The sequence below is a fragment of the Macrobrachium rosenbergii genome, chromosome 41 (genome assembly GCF_040412425.1).
Source record: "Macrobrachium rosenbergii isolate ZJJX-2024 chromosome 41, ASM4041242v1, whole genome shotgun sequence".
Lineage (NCBI taxonomy): Eukaryota > Metazoa > Arthropoda > Malacostraca > Decapoda > Palaemonidae > Macrobrachium > Macrobrachium rosenbergii.
This window is the reverse complement of record NC_089781.1, coordinates 24,898,678-24,913,884: the sequence shown is the minus strand read 5'-3', so window position 1 is coordinate 24,913,884 and position 15,207 is coordinate 24,898,678. Positions and strand designations below refer to the sequence as shown.

Genomic DNA, 15,207 nt, shown 5'->3' with positions numbered 1-15,207 from the left:
ATAAAGGTTTTTTATATATTTCAAGAAAGCTTCTAAGGTTTGAAAGGTTTGTTTCAATGTGGAATTTGGAATTTAACACTGCATATTTTGTGTGCATAAGATCAATTCCTAATAAGACATGTGAGGGGGAGTGAATGGCTGAAACGTGCTTCATCAGGTAGCGTGGCCGAGCGGTCTAAGGCGCTGGTTTTAGGCACCAGTCTCTTCGGGGGCGTGGGTTCGAATCCCACCGCTGCCATAGAATTTTCTTTAGGGTGCAATAGTGTCTTTCCTAATGATATAGTATATATATAAATTAGTGTGCAGTTGCAGTCCCTTGTCTAACCCTTTGTGCAATTTCAGTCCCTTGTCTAACCCAGACCTGACCAACAAAGGTAAGAGGGCAAGATGGACCAAGTGGAAAAATGAACTGATCTTCCTTCCAAAAGAAAGAATTCAGGAATCATAGTTTATGAAATACAACCAAGATATATAGAGTATAGTCCCATACGCACTAGAGATGTATTGTATTATATATCTATACATAAATTTGATGTGTCTTGTATTGTTGCGGACCATTACAATACACTTTTAATAAATAATTCCATAGGAAAAGATTTTCCCGTGCCGGGAATCGAACCCGGGCCTCGCGGGTGAGAGCCGCGTATCCTAGCCACTAGACCACACGGGAGATGGTCTTAGTTCTCAGAAGGTAATTACTGGAAATGTTGGTAACACTGGTATGTGCTGGTCATCACTTTGGACTGTTTATCAGTCTTGTTCTTTAATATCTTTAAAGACATTCTCTCTGGATCAGTAGCATACCATGGAGTATATGGTTCTACAACTCCAAATCTTTTGACTTGCGTTGTCCCGTGTTTTATGTTTCAGGTTGACAAGGAAATAATGGTTTCAGAACTAAGTAAATAGCCAAGTAAGAGAACTGCAAAATTTCTCTAAATGCCTACACTATGTTTCAAGTGTATTCATTATTGAGCCACATTTTGTGGAAAAATATGCCAAATATAATAGAGTCCATATCCAAAAGTTTTTTTTATATGTTATTTCAAGGTAGCCTCTAAGGTTCGAAAGAATTATTTCGATGTGGAATTTGGAATTTAACACACTGCATATTTTTTCTGTATGAGATTAATTCCTAATAGTGTGAGACGTGATGGGGACTGAATGGCTGAAATGTGCTTCAGGTAGCGTGGCCTGACGGTCTAAGGCGCTGGTTTAAGGCACCAGTCTCTTCGGGGGCGTGGGTTCGAATCTCACCACTGCCATAGAATTTTCATTTGAATGCTTTCCTAATGATATAGTATATACAGGTAATAGGGTAAGTTGGACCAAGTGGATAAATGAACTGATCTTCCTTACAGAAGAAAGAATGCAGGAATCGTAGTTTATGGAATACAACTAAGATATCTAGAGTATAGCCCCATACGCACTAGAGATGCAATGTATTATATATCTTTACATTAATAAAGTATCTGTCTTTTATTGTAGCAGACCATTACAATACACTTTTAGCAACTAAATCCATAGGAAAACATTTTTCCCGTGCCGGGAATCGAACCCGGGCCTCGCGGGTGAGAGCCGCGTATCCTAGCCACTAGACCACACGGGAGGTGGTCTTTGTTCATAGAAGGTAATTACTGGAAAAGTTGGTAACACTGGTATGTGCTGGTCATCATTTCGGACTTTTTCCACGTCGTTCTTTAACATCTTTTAATGTGTTGTGTCTTGACTACTATCTTGATTAGTAGCATTCCATGGGGCGTATGGTTCTCCGAGAGGTTTTCTCTACTTATAGTACCATATCTTTTGGCTTGCGTTGTCCTGAGTTTACTGTTTCAGGTTGACAAAGAAATAATGGTTTCAGAACTGTAAATGAATATCCAAGTATGAGAACTGCAAAATTTATGTTTTACTGTTAGTGCTGTACCTTGAAGGTTTAGGGCATTGTGTTAAGTTGCAAGCCTACACATTGTTTCAAATGTATTCATTTTTCAGGTACATTTAATGGAAAAACATGCCAAATGTAGAGTCCATATCCTAAAGGTTTTTCATATATTCCAAGTTAGCCTTTAAGGGTAGGAGGATGTTTCAAAGTGGGAATTTGGAATTGTACACACTACATATTTTATGTGTTCATGGTGAATTCCTAATAAGATATGTGAGGGGGGACTGAATAGCCGAAACATGCTTCATCAGGTGGCATGGCCAAGCAGTCTTAAAGCGCTGGTTTAAGGCACCAGTCTCTTTGGGGCTGTGGGTTTGAATCCCACCACTGCCATAGAATTTTGGTGAGAATGCAGTTCAGTATTGTCTTTTCCTATGATGTAGTATGTACAGTATATACAAAGTTGTTTAACAATGACATGACCAAAAAGATGGACTGCATGGATAATGAACTAATATGTTGTATTTTATATCTTTGCATTAATTAGATATCTGTTTTGTACTGTAGCAGACCATTACAATACACTTTCAGTAGCTAATTCCGTAGGAAAATATTTTCCCGTGCCGGGAATCGAACCCGGGCCTCGCGGGTGAGAGCCGCGTATCCTAGCCACTAGACCACACGGGAGATGGTCTTTGTTCATAGAAGGTAATTACTGGGAATGTTGGTAACACTGGTATGTGCTGGTCATCACTTTGATTTATCAGTTTGTTCTTTAACATCTTTTAATGTGTTTTGGCTTGACTAGCATCTTGATGAGAGTGATACCATGGAGTGTATTGTCTTCTGAGAAGTTTTCACTACTTAGAGTGCCAAATCTTTTGACATGGGTTGTCCTGTGTTTAATGTTTCAGGTTGACAAAGAAATAATGGTTTAGAACTAAAAGTGAATAGCCAGGTATGAGAAATGCAATATTGATGTGTAAGAGTTAGTGCTATACCTTGAAGGCTTAGTGCACTATGCTAATTTTGGAAGAATAGTAATACAAGAAAATATGTGCTAACTGGTGTAAATGCCTACACATTGTTTCAAATGTATTCATTATTAAGCTACATTTAATGGAAAAATATGCCAAATATGGAGGGCTTATCCAAAAGGTTTTTTATATATTTCAAGTTAGCTTCAGAGGTCCAAAAGACTTGTTTCAATGTGGAAATGTGGAATTTAACTTACTGCGTATTTTGTGTGTATAAGATGAATTCCTAATAAGACATGTGAGGGGAACTGAATGGCTGAAGTGTGCTTCATCGGGTAGCGTGGCCGAGCGGTCTAAGGCGCTGGTTTAAGGCACCAGTCTCTTCGGGGGCGTGGGTTCGAATCCCACCGCTGCCATAGAATTTTCGTTAGAATACTTTACAGTAGTGTCTTTCCTATGGATGTAGTATATAAAGTTGTGTGTAATTTCAGTCCCTTGTCTAACCTGACCTGATCAACAAAGGTAACAGGGCAAGGTGAACCAAGTGGAAGACTGAACTGATCTTCCTTCCAAAAGAAAGAATGCAGGAATCATAGTTTACAGAATACAACTAAATTATCTAGAGTATAGTCCCATACACACTAGAGATGTATTGTATTTTATATCTTTACATTAATTCGATATCTGTCTTGTATTCTTGCAGACCGTTACAATAATTTTTAATAACTAATTCCATAGGAAAAGATTTTCCCGTGCCGGGAATCGAACCCGGGCCTCGCGGGTGAGAGCCGCGTATCCTAGCCACTAGACCACACGGGAGATGGTCTTAGTTCTTAGGAGGTAGTTACTGGAAATGTTGGTAACACTGGTATGTGCTGGTCATCACTTTTGACAGTTTTTCAGTTTGTTCTTTAACATCGTTTAATGTGTTCTGTCTTCACTAGTATCTTGATTAGTAGCATGCCTTGGAGTGTATAGTTTTCTGAGAAGTTTTCTCTATCTACAGTACCAATTCTTTTGACTTCGGTTATCCTGTGTTTGACGTTTCAGGTTGACCAAGAAATAATCGTTTCAGAACTGTAAATAAATAGCCAAGTATGAGGACTGCAAAATTTATGTTTAGAGTTAGTGGTGTACCTTGAAGGCTTAGGGTGTTGTGTTAGGTTTGGAAGAATAATAATAGAAGAAAATGTACCAACAGACATAAATGCCTACACACTGTTTCAAATTTATTCATTATTGAGCTATATTTAATACAAAAACATGCCAACTATAGAGTTCATATACTATAGGTTTTTTATATATTTCAAGTTAGCTTCAGAGGTTCAAAAGACTTGTTTCAGTGTGGAAATGTGGAATTTAACATATTGCATATTTTGTGTGCATAAGATGAATTCCTAATAAGACATGTGAGGGGGACTGAATGGCTGAAACGTGCTTCATGAGGTAGCGTGGCCGAGCGGTCTAAGGCGCTGGTTTAAGGCACCAGTCTCTTCGGGGGCGTGGGTTCGAATCCCACCGCTGCCATAGAATTTTCGTTTTATTACTTTCGTAATGATATAGTATGTACAAAGTTGTGTATAATTTTAATCCCTTGTCTAACCGCGACCTGACCAACAAATGTAATAGGGCAAGATGGACCAAGTGGAAAAATGAACTGACCTTCCTTACAAAAAAAAATGCAGGAATCATATTTTATGGAATACAACTAAGATATCTAGAGTATATAGTCCCATACTCACTAGAGATGTATTGTATTATATATCCTTACATTAATTCAATACCTGTTTTGGATTGTAGCAGACCATTACAATACAAATTCCATAGGAAAACATTTTCCCGTGCCGGGAATCGAACCCGGGCCTCGCGGGTGAGAGCCGCGTATCCTAGCCACTAGACCACACGGGAGATGGTCTCCGTTTGCTGAAGGTAATTACTGGGAATGTTGGTAACACTGGTATGTGCTGGTCATCACTTTGCACTATTTTTCAGTTTGTTGTTCTTTAACATCTTTTAATGTGTTCTGTCTTGTCTAGTATCTTGATTAGTAGCATTCCATGGAGTGTATGGTTCTCTGAGAGGTTTTCTCTGCTTAAAACACCCAAATCTTTTGACTTCGGTTATCCTGTGTTTGATGTTACAGGTTGACAAAGAAATGATGGTTTCAGAACTGTAAATGAATAGCCAAGTATGAGAACTGCAAAATTTATGTTCAGAGTTAGTGCTGTACCTTGAAGGCTTAGGGAATTGTGTTAAGTTGCAAGCCTACACAGTGTTTCAAATGTATTCACTATTGAGCTACATTTAATGGAAAAACATGCCACATGTAGAGTCCATATCCTAAAGGTTTTTTATATTTTTCAAGTTAGCCTTTAAGGGTAGGAGGATGTTTCAAAGTGGGAATTTGGAATTTTACGCACTACATATTTTGTGTGTTCAATGTGAATTCGTAATGAGATATGTGAGGGGGACTGAATGGCTGAAACATGCTTCATCAGGTAGCGTGGCCGAGCGGTCTAAGGCGCTGGTTTAAGGCACCAGTCTCTTCGGGGGCGTGGGTTCGAATCCCACCGCTGCCATAGAATTTTGGTGAGAATGCGGTTCAGTATTGTCTTTTCCTATGATGTAGTATGTACAGTATATGCTGTTTAACAATGACTTGCCCAAAAAGATGGACTGCATGGATAATGAACTAATACAGGCAGTCCCCGGTTTACGACGGGTCCGGCTTACGACGTTCCGAGGTTACGACGCATTTCCAATATATTCATCAGAAATTATTTCCCAGTTTACGACGCATGTTCCGGGGTTACGACGTGTTGTACGCTGATCCGACAGAAGAAATATGGCTCCAAAACGGCAGAATAATCATAATTTGAAGTTTTTTTATGAAAAACTCAATATAAATGCAGTTTACATCGTTTTCAATGCACCCAGAGCATTAAAAGTAAGGTTTTCTTGTGATTTTTTACGATTTTCGACGATTTTCCGGTTTATGACGATTTTCAGTTTACGACGCGGCGTAAGAACGGAACCCCCGTCGTAAACCGGGGACTGCCTGTATGTTGTATTTTATATCTTTACATTAATTCGATATCTGTTTTGTATTGTAGCAGACCATTACAATACATTTTTTGTAGTTAATTCCGTAGTAAAACATTTTCCCGTGCCGGGAATCGAACCCGGGCCTCGCGGGTGAGAGCCGCGTATCCTAGCCACTAGACCACACGGGAGATGGTCTTGGTTCTTAGGAGGTAATTACTGGAAATGTTGGTAACACTGGTATGTGCTGGTCATCACTTTGGGCTGTTTATCAGTCTGTTCTTTAATATCTTTCAAGACATTCTGGATTAGTAGCATACCATGGAGTGTATGGTTCTCTTGAGAGGTTTTCTCTACTTACACCAACAAATCTTTTGACTTGGGTTGTCTTGTGTTTAATGTTTCAGGTTGACAAAGAAATAATGGTTTCAGAACTGTAAATGATTACTAGCCAATTATGAGAACTGCAAAATTTATGTTTAGAGGTAGTGTTGTACCGTGAAGGCTTATTGCACTGTGTTAATTTTGGAAGAATAATGATAGAAGAAAATCTGTGCTAACTGATGTAAATTCCTATGCATTGTTTCAAATGTATTCATTACTGAGCTGCATTTAGTGGAAAAACATGCCAAATAGAGTCCATATGCAAGAGGTTTTTTTATGTATTATTTCAAGTTAGCCTCTGAGGTTAGAAAGACCTTGTTTCAATATGGAAATTTGGAATATAACTCATAGCATATTTTGTGTTTATAAGATGAATTTTTATGTTTGAGGGAGACTGAATGGCTGAAACATGTTTCATCAGGTAGCGTGGCCGAGCGGTCTAAGGCGCTGGTTTAAGGCACCAGTCTCTTCGGGGGCGTGGGTTCGAATCCCACCGCTGCCAAGGGATTTTTGTGTGTCTGTTTCCTAATGATGTGGCATACTGTATACATTAACTTGAAGTGTGATTTCAATCATTTGCCGGTCCATTTTGACCGAAAAAGAAGAGTTGGATAAAATTGGTTAGAAAATAACTGAATTGTTATGGGTTGCTCTAGAAGCAAGAGCCCATGCCAGCATATTGCTGGCTTGGTCTAGAATGACAACAACTGAATTGACCTGTTCCCCAAAAGAAATAACAGGAGTCATCTATTATGGCATTCAGCCAAGGTAAGCAAGTGTAGCATGGTATTTAAAGATACAGTGTAAGTCATACTGTTACATTAAGACAATATATTTTATATTAACCATTATATTTTGTATTTCAGGAAACCACAACAGTCAACTCTGTAGCAAACTCTGTTGTTACCAGACACTTCCACCTGAAAATATCTTCCCGTGCCGGGAATCGAACCCGGGCCTCGCGGGTGAGAGCCGCGTATCCTAGCCACTAGACCACACGGGATATAGAAGATAGGATTAAAAGGTAATTACTGGAAAGGATGGTATTGGTATGTTGCTTCTCATCTTTTCTTTTGAGCAAACCCAAGCCTCACGAGTGAGATCTGCAAGAGCTGGTTTTTCCTCTCTTGAGATAATACTAATTACTTTTGTGTTGATACTATGTGATTAGTATGTTGACTATAATCACCGTATTTTTAATTTAAACTTTGAGCTACGTAATTTTTATCTTGTAAACACTAGTTGTGTGATTTCTCATAAGTCCTTTACAAAGGAGTACTGTATTAGGATGTATTGGTATGGTCACCAGTATTGGCTAGTGTCTTTAAGACTTCAGAAGCAGTTCAGTTTTGTAATTTTGGTCACAGTGATGCTCCCCAAATTATAAAAAAAGGCAATTGAATAATAAGCCCATATTCATAATGTTCAAGCACCTTTCATGATTAAACCCAGTTATAGAGAAGGTATGTTACAAGCAAGTTCCAACAACTATTGCCTGGAGATGGAACATTACATTACAGACACTATTTAAGTGGTATAAGAATTTGCATACAAAGTAATTTTTTAGTCTAGTGTGGAAGGGTTTATCCTTGCTACAGTAAAATATAAACACTGGTAACTTATCTAACAGACGTCACAAACAGGTTGAATAGAAGCTTTGTATGATTATCCAGTTTTGGCCAAAGATTCATGGGATTGGAATTGGAATGGGAATATAAGATTTAGGCCAAAAGGCAAGCACTAGGACCTATGAGGTCATGCAGCACTGATAATAAAGGTTTATTTAAAGGTGTAACAGGAGGAAAACCTAGCGGTTGCACTATGAAACCCTTGTTTGAGAGGGTGGAAAGTGAGATGGAAGAGATATGAACTGAGGTACAGTTAAAAGGATGAAAAGGGTTGCAGCTAGGGGGCCAAAGGACCACTGCAAAGAACCTTAAGTAATGCCTACAGTGCACCGCATAAGATGTACTGACGGCACTACCCCTCCCCCCTACGGGGAGTAGCATGGGCCAAGTTACAGCATCAGTTCAACCTTCCAGTTTGTATGGAGAGCCTTGGTGAATTAAAGGTTTGCCTTTTGAATGGGAAGACGTTTTAGTTCATAGTATTTTAGATATGCTCTCAAGTGGTAAAATTTTTTAGATGGTTTAATAGCTGTATAAGTAGCCAGCCAATATTCAACATGAGAGAGGTCTCGGTACTGGTTTAAAACTGGAGCTTGAGGTTGCTAGCCATCCACTGCTTCAAGTTTGAATTTTTACATTAGGACACATTAAATGTCTATTTTTCCTTTCAGAACAGTTGGTATACATCCACTGCTTCAAGTTTGGAGTGTAAATCGGCATGTTTAATTAAACCAAGTGGATAAATCAGCTCTAAAAGCACCTGCAAAGGAAGGTATAGACACTTCACTTTACTGTAGCCCCATCTTGGATGTTTATATCGTCGTTTGAGGTAAGCTTTGATAATATTTTATTTGAAAATTTGTTGGTATTAAGGTTTATAGTTAGTGCACTATCATGATATGGTTTATCCGTGCAGTTTTAGGCATTTCTGTGTCAGACAGTATTGTTAGGATATATTCTGTCCTTATCACTGGTAGAATGAAGAAATAGTAATACAGTAATGGGCTGGCCTTGTGGTTGCAATTAGGAAATATTGTTTACTTAGCCAAAAATTTCCTTTAATGGTATTTATTGTCTTCTCATAAACTGCGTATTATTAAAATGAATGTACACCATTTCAAATATCTTCACTCTATTCAGGCTGTCAGTTCATTAATCCTGACATCAAGTGATAAAATCTTCCGTTATTTGTGACAAAGACAAATTTAATGGTTTTATTAATGAAACTGAGGTTTGTTGAAGAACTGGAATAGTTTCTTACTTGAATGACCAGCAGCATGTACCGTATACTGTAGAAGTTTTCCATAAATGAAGGAAAAATGAAAGAGAAGAACAAATTTTCAATAAATATTTATTTTTGTCAAGAGTACAAAATTAAAGCATTCATTATTAACAGTTAACAAAGCTAAATATACAGTACAGCAGAAATCCTAAAAACCATATCCATTAAATGGCAACATCAAGAGCCAGATATAAATTTTTTTTATTTTTATATGGAGGGAACAGATGGGCTGGCAAAAGAAGACCAGAATTTGACTCAGCCCCATTTGGCATAACAGTGTGGCAGGGACAGCCTTGTATGGATGTCGGTTAACACCACAAACCGCTGTCGAGAGATTTTCTTCAACATCCATAAGATCTATGGAAATATTCTAAGCCATTCTAGTTTTACAGATTTATTACGTCAACACACGATGATTATCGTAAAGTTACTACTTCAAGCCGGTGTCTACTTCTCCTACTAATTACAGAATCAGCTAGTGTCTGTGGCTAGAGCTGAAAGAAGCCAGATATTCTTTCAAGTGTTTTAGCCCTTATACTGTACCTCAAAAAATAGCCAGGAAATCATGAATGGAGATGGCTACCTGAAAGTATAAAAATATTGGTCCGCTGTTTGGAGTGGAAGACTGAAATTTTCGATATATATAAACATGACATTCAAAAATACACAAGAGAGATATTTACATTATTTACAACAGATAAGCTTGAGGATGAAATCCACCTAACAATGCCTAAGGCTCATTGCCCTACCTTTTAAACTTTTCATAGAAGACTGACCATAATCCAAAATAAACTTAAGGTACACTATAATTTATCATTATCCCCCACATACACACTCCCTTTATAAAAATGAACATTTTGAAAACCCAAAGAACTTTACCAATTTTATTTACACTACATTAAAACCAATTTTATTTACACCTCATTAAATTAAAAGTGAAGGTCCACTTTTAATTTCTCTGTAACTTTGCAGAGGAAACTTCATAACACTGCCACATGTACCAGCATTTGTCAATATGTAAATTCTTTTGGGGAAAGGTACTTGGTGTTCCATAAAACAACAACAAACAAATTGTAGTATATTATTTATGGCTGTTTGCTCATTAGTTATTCAACATAGACTACATTATCACTGATCAAACAGGAAATAATGACTTTCCAATCAGAATTTCTTCAAGCATCACAAAAGTTAGTTCACAGACCAATTCACACAGTGTAATAAATATTGAATGATAATTTAACTTGTCCTCTGATAGCTTACATGACCTCCCAGATTTCATTAATGGGGAATTTATAGATATTTCAAAGTTAAAATTGACGACGAGGTAGAAACAATTCTATTAATGGGCATTCCTGAAGACAAAAAAAAAAAAAAAAAAAAAAAACTTGAAGCTATGGGTACAGGAATTATATCCTTAGTGTGAACTTAGTGCCAATATCTTTATAAATTTCACGCTGGGAAATTTTATAGTGTAAAAATAAACTGGTAAAGTTAATAGGTAACAAAAATAAACATGAGATCATGAAACAGTATACAACTGGCAGTTCCTCTGCTCACAAACATCCAAAACCCTCTCTCAGCCTTCCCTAAAGTCATATCTGTACGACTTTCGTGACCTGACTTAAACCATTCTGTACGCAAGGCACAGGATAGTAAAGTTAATGTCATCTGTTCAGCAAGATAAACCAACAAGACAGTGACAGAAACTACTCTAATAATACCAACAAACAGAGGAACACTACAGAGGAAATGAGCTATTTCTTTTGTAGACTGCTTGAAGAATCAGAATACAAAAGCTGTATTGCTTAATCCTTCACAATTAATCCAAAACAAAAATCTTCTAAGTACCAACAATTAGCCTTAACACCAAAAAGTTAGCATGATATTCCTGTAGTGTCATCTCCAGGAAAAAAGACAATTTGAAAGCTTATTAAATCCAAAATTAGCACTGACACACACAAAAGGCATAATTATTGGATGACATTCTTCAATGAAATATTTAGTACAAGTCAACTAGCACTTTGTTTATCCACAAATGACAAGCAGAAGTTGGTACAACTAATCTGCTGGCAATACTGTAGCATATTTCAAATGATCTGCATAAAGTCAAGCATTACTAATTACTCAGTTTGTGCAATGCAAAGATAAAACCTTGCTGTGGCAAAATGCTTTAATGCCTAGCCATTATACTACACCTAGCAATAGATAGTTAGCTAAAACACTTTTGAAACAGAATTCATAATATAATTTTTGGGAAGAGTCATTAAAGTTAATACTGAAAACATTCAAAATCCTGCCTTTTTGAAGATGACACCACACGAACAAGACAACTACATGCGCCTTGAAACAAAACCACAACAGAACTACTTAATCATTGCATATATTAACCGTACAGTAAGGTCCTTTCTAGAGATAAACTTGTTCCATATAAAAATAAATACAATACCAATCACATATACAGAATGACCTACTAGAGGATAACACTACTTGTGTGCTATACACAATCATCATCAACTACTATACATTAAACTATGAGAACAAAACCAACAGAGCTTATGTAGATCACAAAACAGACTATGCATCACACTGCTATAAAATCACAAGGGATCATCTGTTGATTAAAATGATGCAGCTAAAATTTGTAAAATGTTAAAACAAACTTAAAACTGTATTATAAGAGTATTTTTTACTTATATAAATAAGTCTTTTTAGTTTCTAGTAACAAGATTTCAAGAGTAGAAAAAAAAGCAAATGGCTCATGCTGACTATTACTGATAATCTATAGAGACTGGATGATACAAGCTGTAGACAGAACACATGTTTAAGGGATAAGTTTAAAAGTTATTAATCCAGTTACCCTGTGATGAATGGGAACATCCAAATGGACCTTTTAAGTACGGAGTGATCATATCCTAATCTTAAAGCTGCCCTGCAAACTGCTTAATTTGCATACAAGGAAGAACTAAAACTAAAGATTGCACTGTAAATACCATATATATACACACACACAGGGAATTAATGACAATGATTAAATTATGGATTAAAAATTCATTACATCCTGAAATTGGAGAGTTGCCGCCTTTGTAAAAGCTGCCTAACATAGCTTGAAGTTAAAGTTGTCTTCCTATAACATCCTCCCATACATTAAATCTCGTTAGACTGGAGGATGACTACGCTAACACCTTACTGTCAAAATCTGCCAACAGACCATTACCATAACTATAGGGTAAAGACCTATGCATTACGCTTCACACAATTCTTCCATTCACCACTACCACATTACTCATTTCTCTTGGGATTTTTTTGTCCCTTCTTTTCTCCCATCGTTCTCTGGTTATGCATGGAATATCTTGACATCTCTGTGCGACTTTTTTTGTAAAATAAGCTACTGTACTAATAGCACGGCTACTTGAAATCTTTAGTTGGAATACTCTTATATGTTCATTGAGAAGCTACTCCTTTACTGAAACTTCTTATGGGGAAAGGATTGAATGCCCTATACTTTAGAAAAGAAGTGAACTCTTCTACTTAGGAAGTAACAAACTGAAAATGTATAATTGCTTAGGGGAACCATAGAAATTAAGGTGCTATTCTCTTAGTGGAGATGTATTGTATCAGTGAGAAATATTATTCTTCAAATATAAAGCAGGGAGTTTAATATCAACACTAATGGAGTGTATAGATTGTGGGGAGTTTAATCTCAACACTTTCGGAGTGTATAACAGACAAGTAAAAATTTAAACCACTATAATATTCATGGTTTTTGCCCAATCCAAGTTAGTAGCATACACCTCATTACTTTAAGAATCATTGTTCACCATTAGTTTTTATTTACGATTTTGTCATTCTTTACTATTTCTCCAGAGTAAATGTGTTTCGACAGGTCACCAAGTAAAATAGTTATTGTGAATGGCAGACTTATGTAATTTAGGAGAGAAGCAAGCTGAAGGTCTTTTAGAGAAAAAAAAAAAAAAATGGTCTGACCCATTTAGAATATTTTCTTTTATATTCCTATCATTATATTATTTGAAGTAAATAGAAAGTAATACAGGTACAATATTTAGTCTCTAATATCTATGTTAAAAATGTTCAATCTATAAATTCATCTTTGTAACATCCTCTAGAATACCCTTAATTTTAGGTCATTATGTAGCAATACTTGACAGAATCAGCAGTGTATTGCTACGAAAGCAATATTCTAAAAATAGAACTATATAGAACATAGCCAGCTTTTTAAAATCTAGAATATGTTTAATATTGCACAAGACCTCATTAAAATATACTTAAGTAACATATCTCAACAATGTAGACAATTCTGTTGTATTTCTGGGCATTCTCATAAACATTACTTTCCAAAGCCAAGTAATGGATAAAAATCTGTACTTTTAGTTCTTAAAATGGTAATTGATAACCCAAAAACAGTAATTGTTTGGATAAATTTGCTTAGAATTATATTTAACCACTTAATAAACTATATCAATGAATTTAAAACTATATCATTAATGAATAAATTCATATTAAATATTTAATTATTACACAGAAAACCTTTAAATAGCCATTCAGAACCAATTCAGTTACTTTTGAACATGTTTTCAGTTTCTGACAAACAAATACATCATCAACATTGCTTTTCATTCAAGTAGGTGCCTTGACTTATGCTATGCATGTAGTATAGGAGAAAAAGATGACGAAACTATCATAAACAATCCTTTATATTTTCAAGGCCATTTCCAAAGGCTACATATCGTAAGCAATTCCACAAAAAGCGCTAAATTTCACATTTTTTTAATAGCTGCTCGGTAAGCTTTCTCCATATGGGTGAAAGTAATTTTTAATAGCTGCTTGATAAGCTTTCTCCATATGGGTAAAAGTAAAAATCTGAATTTCTGTAGTAATACTGTACTGACAACCTGAATACAATTTATGAAAATGCCACATTATATATATTTTTTAATCCCTACAGCATGAATTTGCCTTGTTTTAGTAATGCATCAACTCTGATGAGTAAATATGGGAAATAATGAGTATATAAAATCACACAGCTGTACGCATGGCTGATGAAGATGAAGATGATGAATGATGCCCATACATGAAGCTGCGGGGAATGGATGTGGTAGTTTTTGGTGCTCCATGGGTCTGTTCTTCCCGTGAATGAGAATGCGCTACCACAATCGAAAGACAGCGTACCCATTCTTCTGCATTACTGGAATCCTGAAAATGAAGAAACTTTTTATCTACTGAATACAGGTCAGATGTCCATCTTTTTCTGGAAAATACTTGACAGATGGTGAAAGTTGATATGAATTACAAACCAACTAACATTTTCTCATGACGCTATTCACTTTTCCAGCTAATTGAATTGCTGAATTCTCTTTCAATATTGATGAATCATTGCCTAAACTAGAATTGCTACCTTCAGGACAGACAGACTAATTATTTCTTTTTTACAAAAAAGTAAATACCCCCCCGGGGAGATGATCCCGTTTTCTGAATTCCATCAGTTTTAAAAATTATTCTAAACAAAACTTCAGTGAAAGACATTAAGCTGCTCCTGTTATAACAAGCACTGAATGTCTTTTTACCATAATCTAAATGTTTACAATGAGTTTTCACCATTACTTTCCATGTTTTATTTTCCCTCCCTCTTTGTTAAAAGACACTGTGTACATTTTACCTTAGAAGTGAACTGTTAGCTGGTGTGTTGTATGTTTAAACTAAGCAAAACACCAGTTTTCTCATTGCAGTTATAAAACTAGACTGAAGCAATTAAGATGGTTTTGTTTAAGGTATTGTATACATTTTACCCTTCAAGTTGTCACCTGTTTGCTGGTGCATTGTATGCTAAACTAAGTAATACACCAGTTTCCTCAGTTCAGTTGTAAAACTTGACCAAAGCGGTTAATTCAGCTATATATATATATATGATATATATTTGTGATTCTCTCTCTCATTAACATAAAAAGTTGTACAGAGGCCTCTAAACCATGAGCTGAGTAACATCTTCCCTCT

At 36.2% G+C, this 15,207-nt stretch overlaps 1 protein-coding gene and 12 non-coding genes across 16 annotated transcripts in view; 5 read left to right on the top strand and 8 right to left on the bottom strand.

Moving 5' to 3' along the window:
• The first annotated feature begins 156 nt into the window (after positions 1 to 156).
• Positions 157 to 238, top strand: TRNAL-UAG (transfer RNA leucine (anticodon UAG)). The gene has a single exon. It is a non-coding gene; the product is annotated as a tRNA-Leu (tRNA).
• A 360-nt stretch (positions 239 to 598) lies between these two features.
• On the bottom strand, positions 599 to 670 carry TRNAE-CUC (transfer RNA glutamic acid (anticodon CUC)). Its single transcript has one exon. It is a non-coding gene; the product is annotated as a tRNA-Glu (tRNA).
• An 867-nt stretch (positions 671 to 1,537) lies between these two features.
• Positions 1,538 to 1,609, bottom strand: TRNAE-CUC (transfer RNA glutamic acid (anticodon CUC)). Its single transcript has one exon. It is a non-coding gene; the product is annotated as a tRNA-Glu (tRNA).
• Positions 1,610 to 2,500: 891 nt separating this feature from the next.
• Positions 2,501 to 2,572, bottom strand: TRNAE-CUC (transfer RNA glutamic acid (anticodon CUC)). The gene has a single exon. It is a non-coding gene; the product is annotated as a tRNA-Glu (tRNA).
• Positions 2,573 to 3,196: 624 nt separating this feature from the next.
• On the top strand, positions 3,197 to 3,278 carry TRNAL-AAG (transfer RNA leucine (anticodon AAG)). Its single transcript has one exon. It is a non-coding gene; the product is annotated as a tRNA-Leu (tRNA).
• A 331-nt stretch (positions 3,279 to 3,609) lies between these two features.
• TRNAE-CUC (transfer RNA glutamic acid (anticodon CUC)) lies at positions 3,610 to 3,681 on the bottom strand. Its single transcript has one exon. It is a non-coding gene; the product is annotated as a tRNA-Glu (tRNA).
• A 626-nt stretch (positions 3,682 to 4,307) lies between these two features.
• TRNAL-AAG (transfer RNA leucine (anticodon AAG)) lies at positions 4,308 to 4,389 on the top strand. The gene has a single exon. It is a non-coding gene; the product is annotated as a tRNA-Leu (tRNA).
• A 309-nt stretch (positions 4,390 to 4,698) lies between these two features.
• On the bottom strand, positions 4,699 to 4,770 carry TRNAE-CUC (transfer RNA glutamic acid (anticodon CUC)). Its single transcript has one exon. It is a non-coding gene; the product is annotated as a tRNA-Glu (tRNA).
• Positions 4,771 to 5,359: 589 nt separating this feature from the next.
• TRNAL-AAG (transfer RNA leucine (anticodon AAG)) lies at positions 5,360 to 5,441 on the top strand. The gene has a single exon. It is a non-coding gene; the product is annotated as a tRNA-Leu (tRNA).
• Positions 5,442 to 6,023: 582 nt separating this feature from the next.
• TRNAE-CUC (transfer RNA glutamic acid (anticodon CUC)) lies at positions 6,024 to 6,095 on the bottom strand. The gene has a single exon. It is a non-coding gene; the product is annotated as a tRNA-Glu (tRNA).
• Positions 6,096 to 6,708: 613 nt separating this feature from the next.
• On the top strand, positions 6,709 to 6,790 carry TRNAL-AAG (transfer RNA leucine (anticodon AAG)). The gene has a single exon. It is a non-coding gene; the product is annotated as a tRNA-Leu (tRNA).
• A 429-nt stretch (positions 6,791 to 7,219) lies between these two features.
• On the bottom strand, positions 7,220 to 7,291 carry TRNAE-CUC (transfer RNA glutamic acid (anticodon CUC)). Its single transcript has one exon. It is a non-coding gene; the product is annotated as a tRNA-Glu (tRNA).
• A 1,958-nt stretch (positions 7,292 to 9,249) lies between these two features.
• The window catches only part of melt (melted), a 59,678-nt gene continuing 53,720 nt past the window's right edge, over positions 9,250 to 15,207 (bottom strand). For all 4 annotated transcript variants that reach the window (XM_067084184.1, XM_067084182.1, XM_067084185.1 and 1 more), the window contains one exon: positions 9,250 to 14,409. In XM_067084184.1, the coding sequence (XP_066940285.1) occupies positions 14,233 to 14,409 (177 nt within the window). In that variant the 3' untranslated portion in view covers positions 9,250 to 14,232. The remainder of the gene's footprint in view (positions 14,410 to 15,207) is intronic.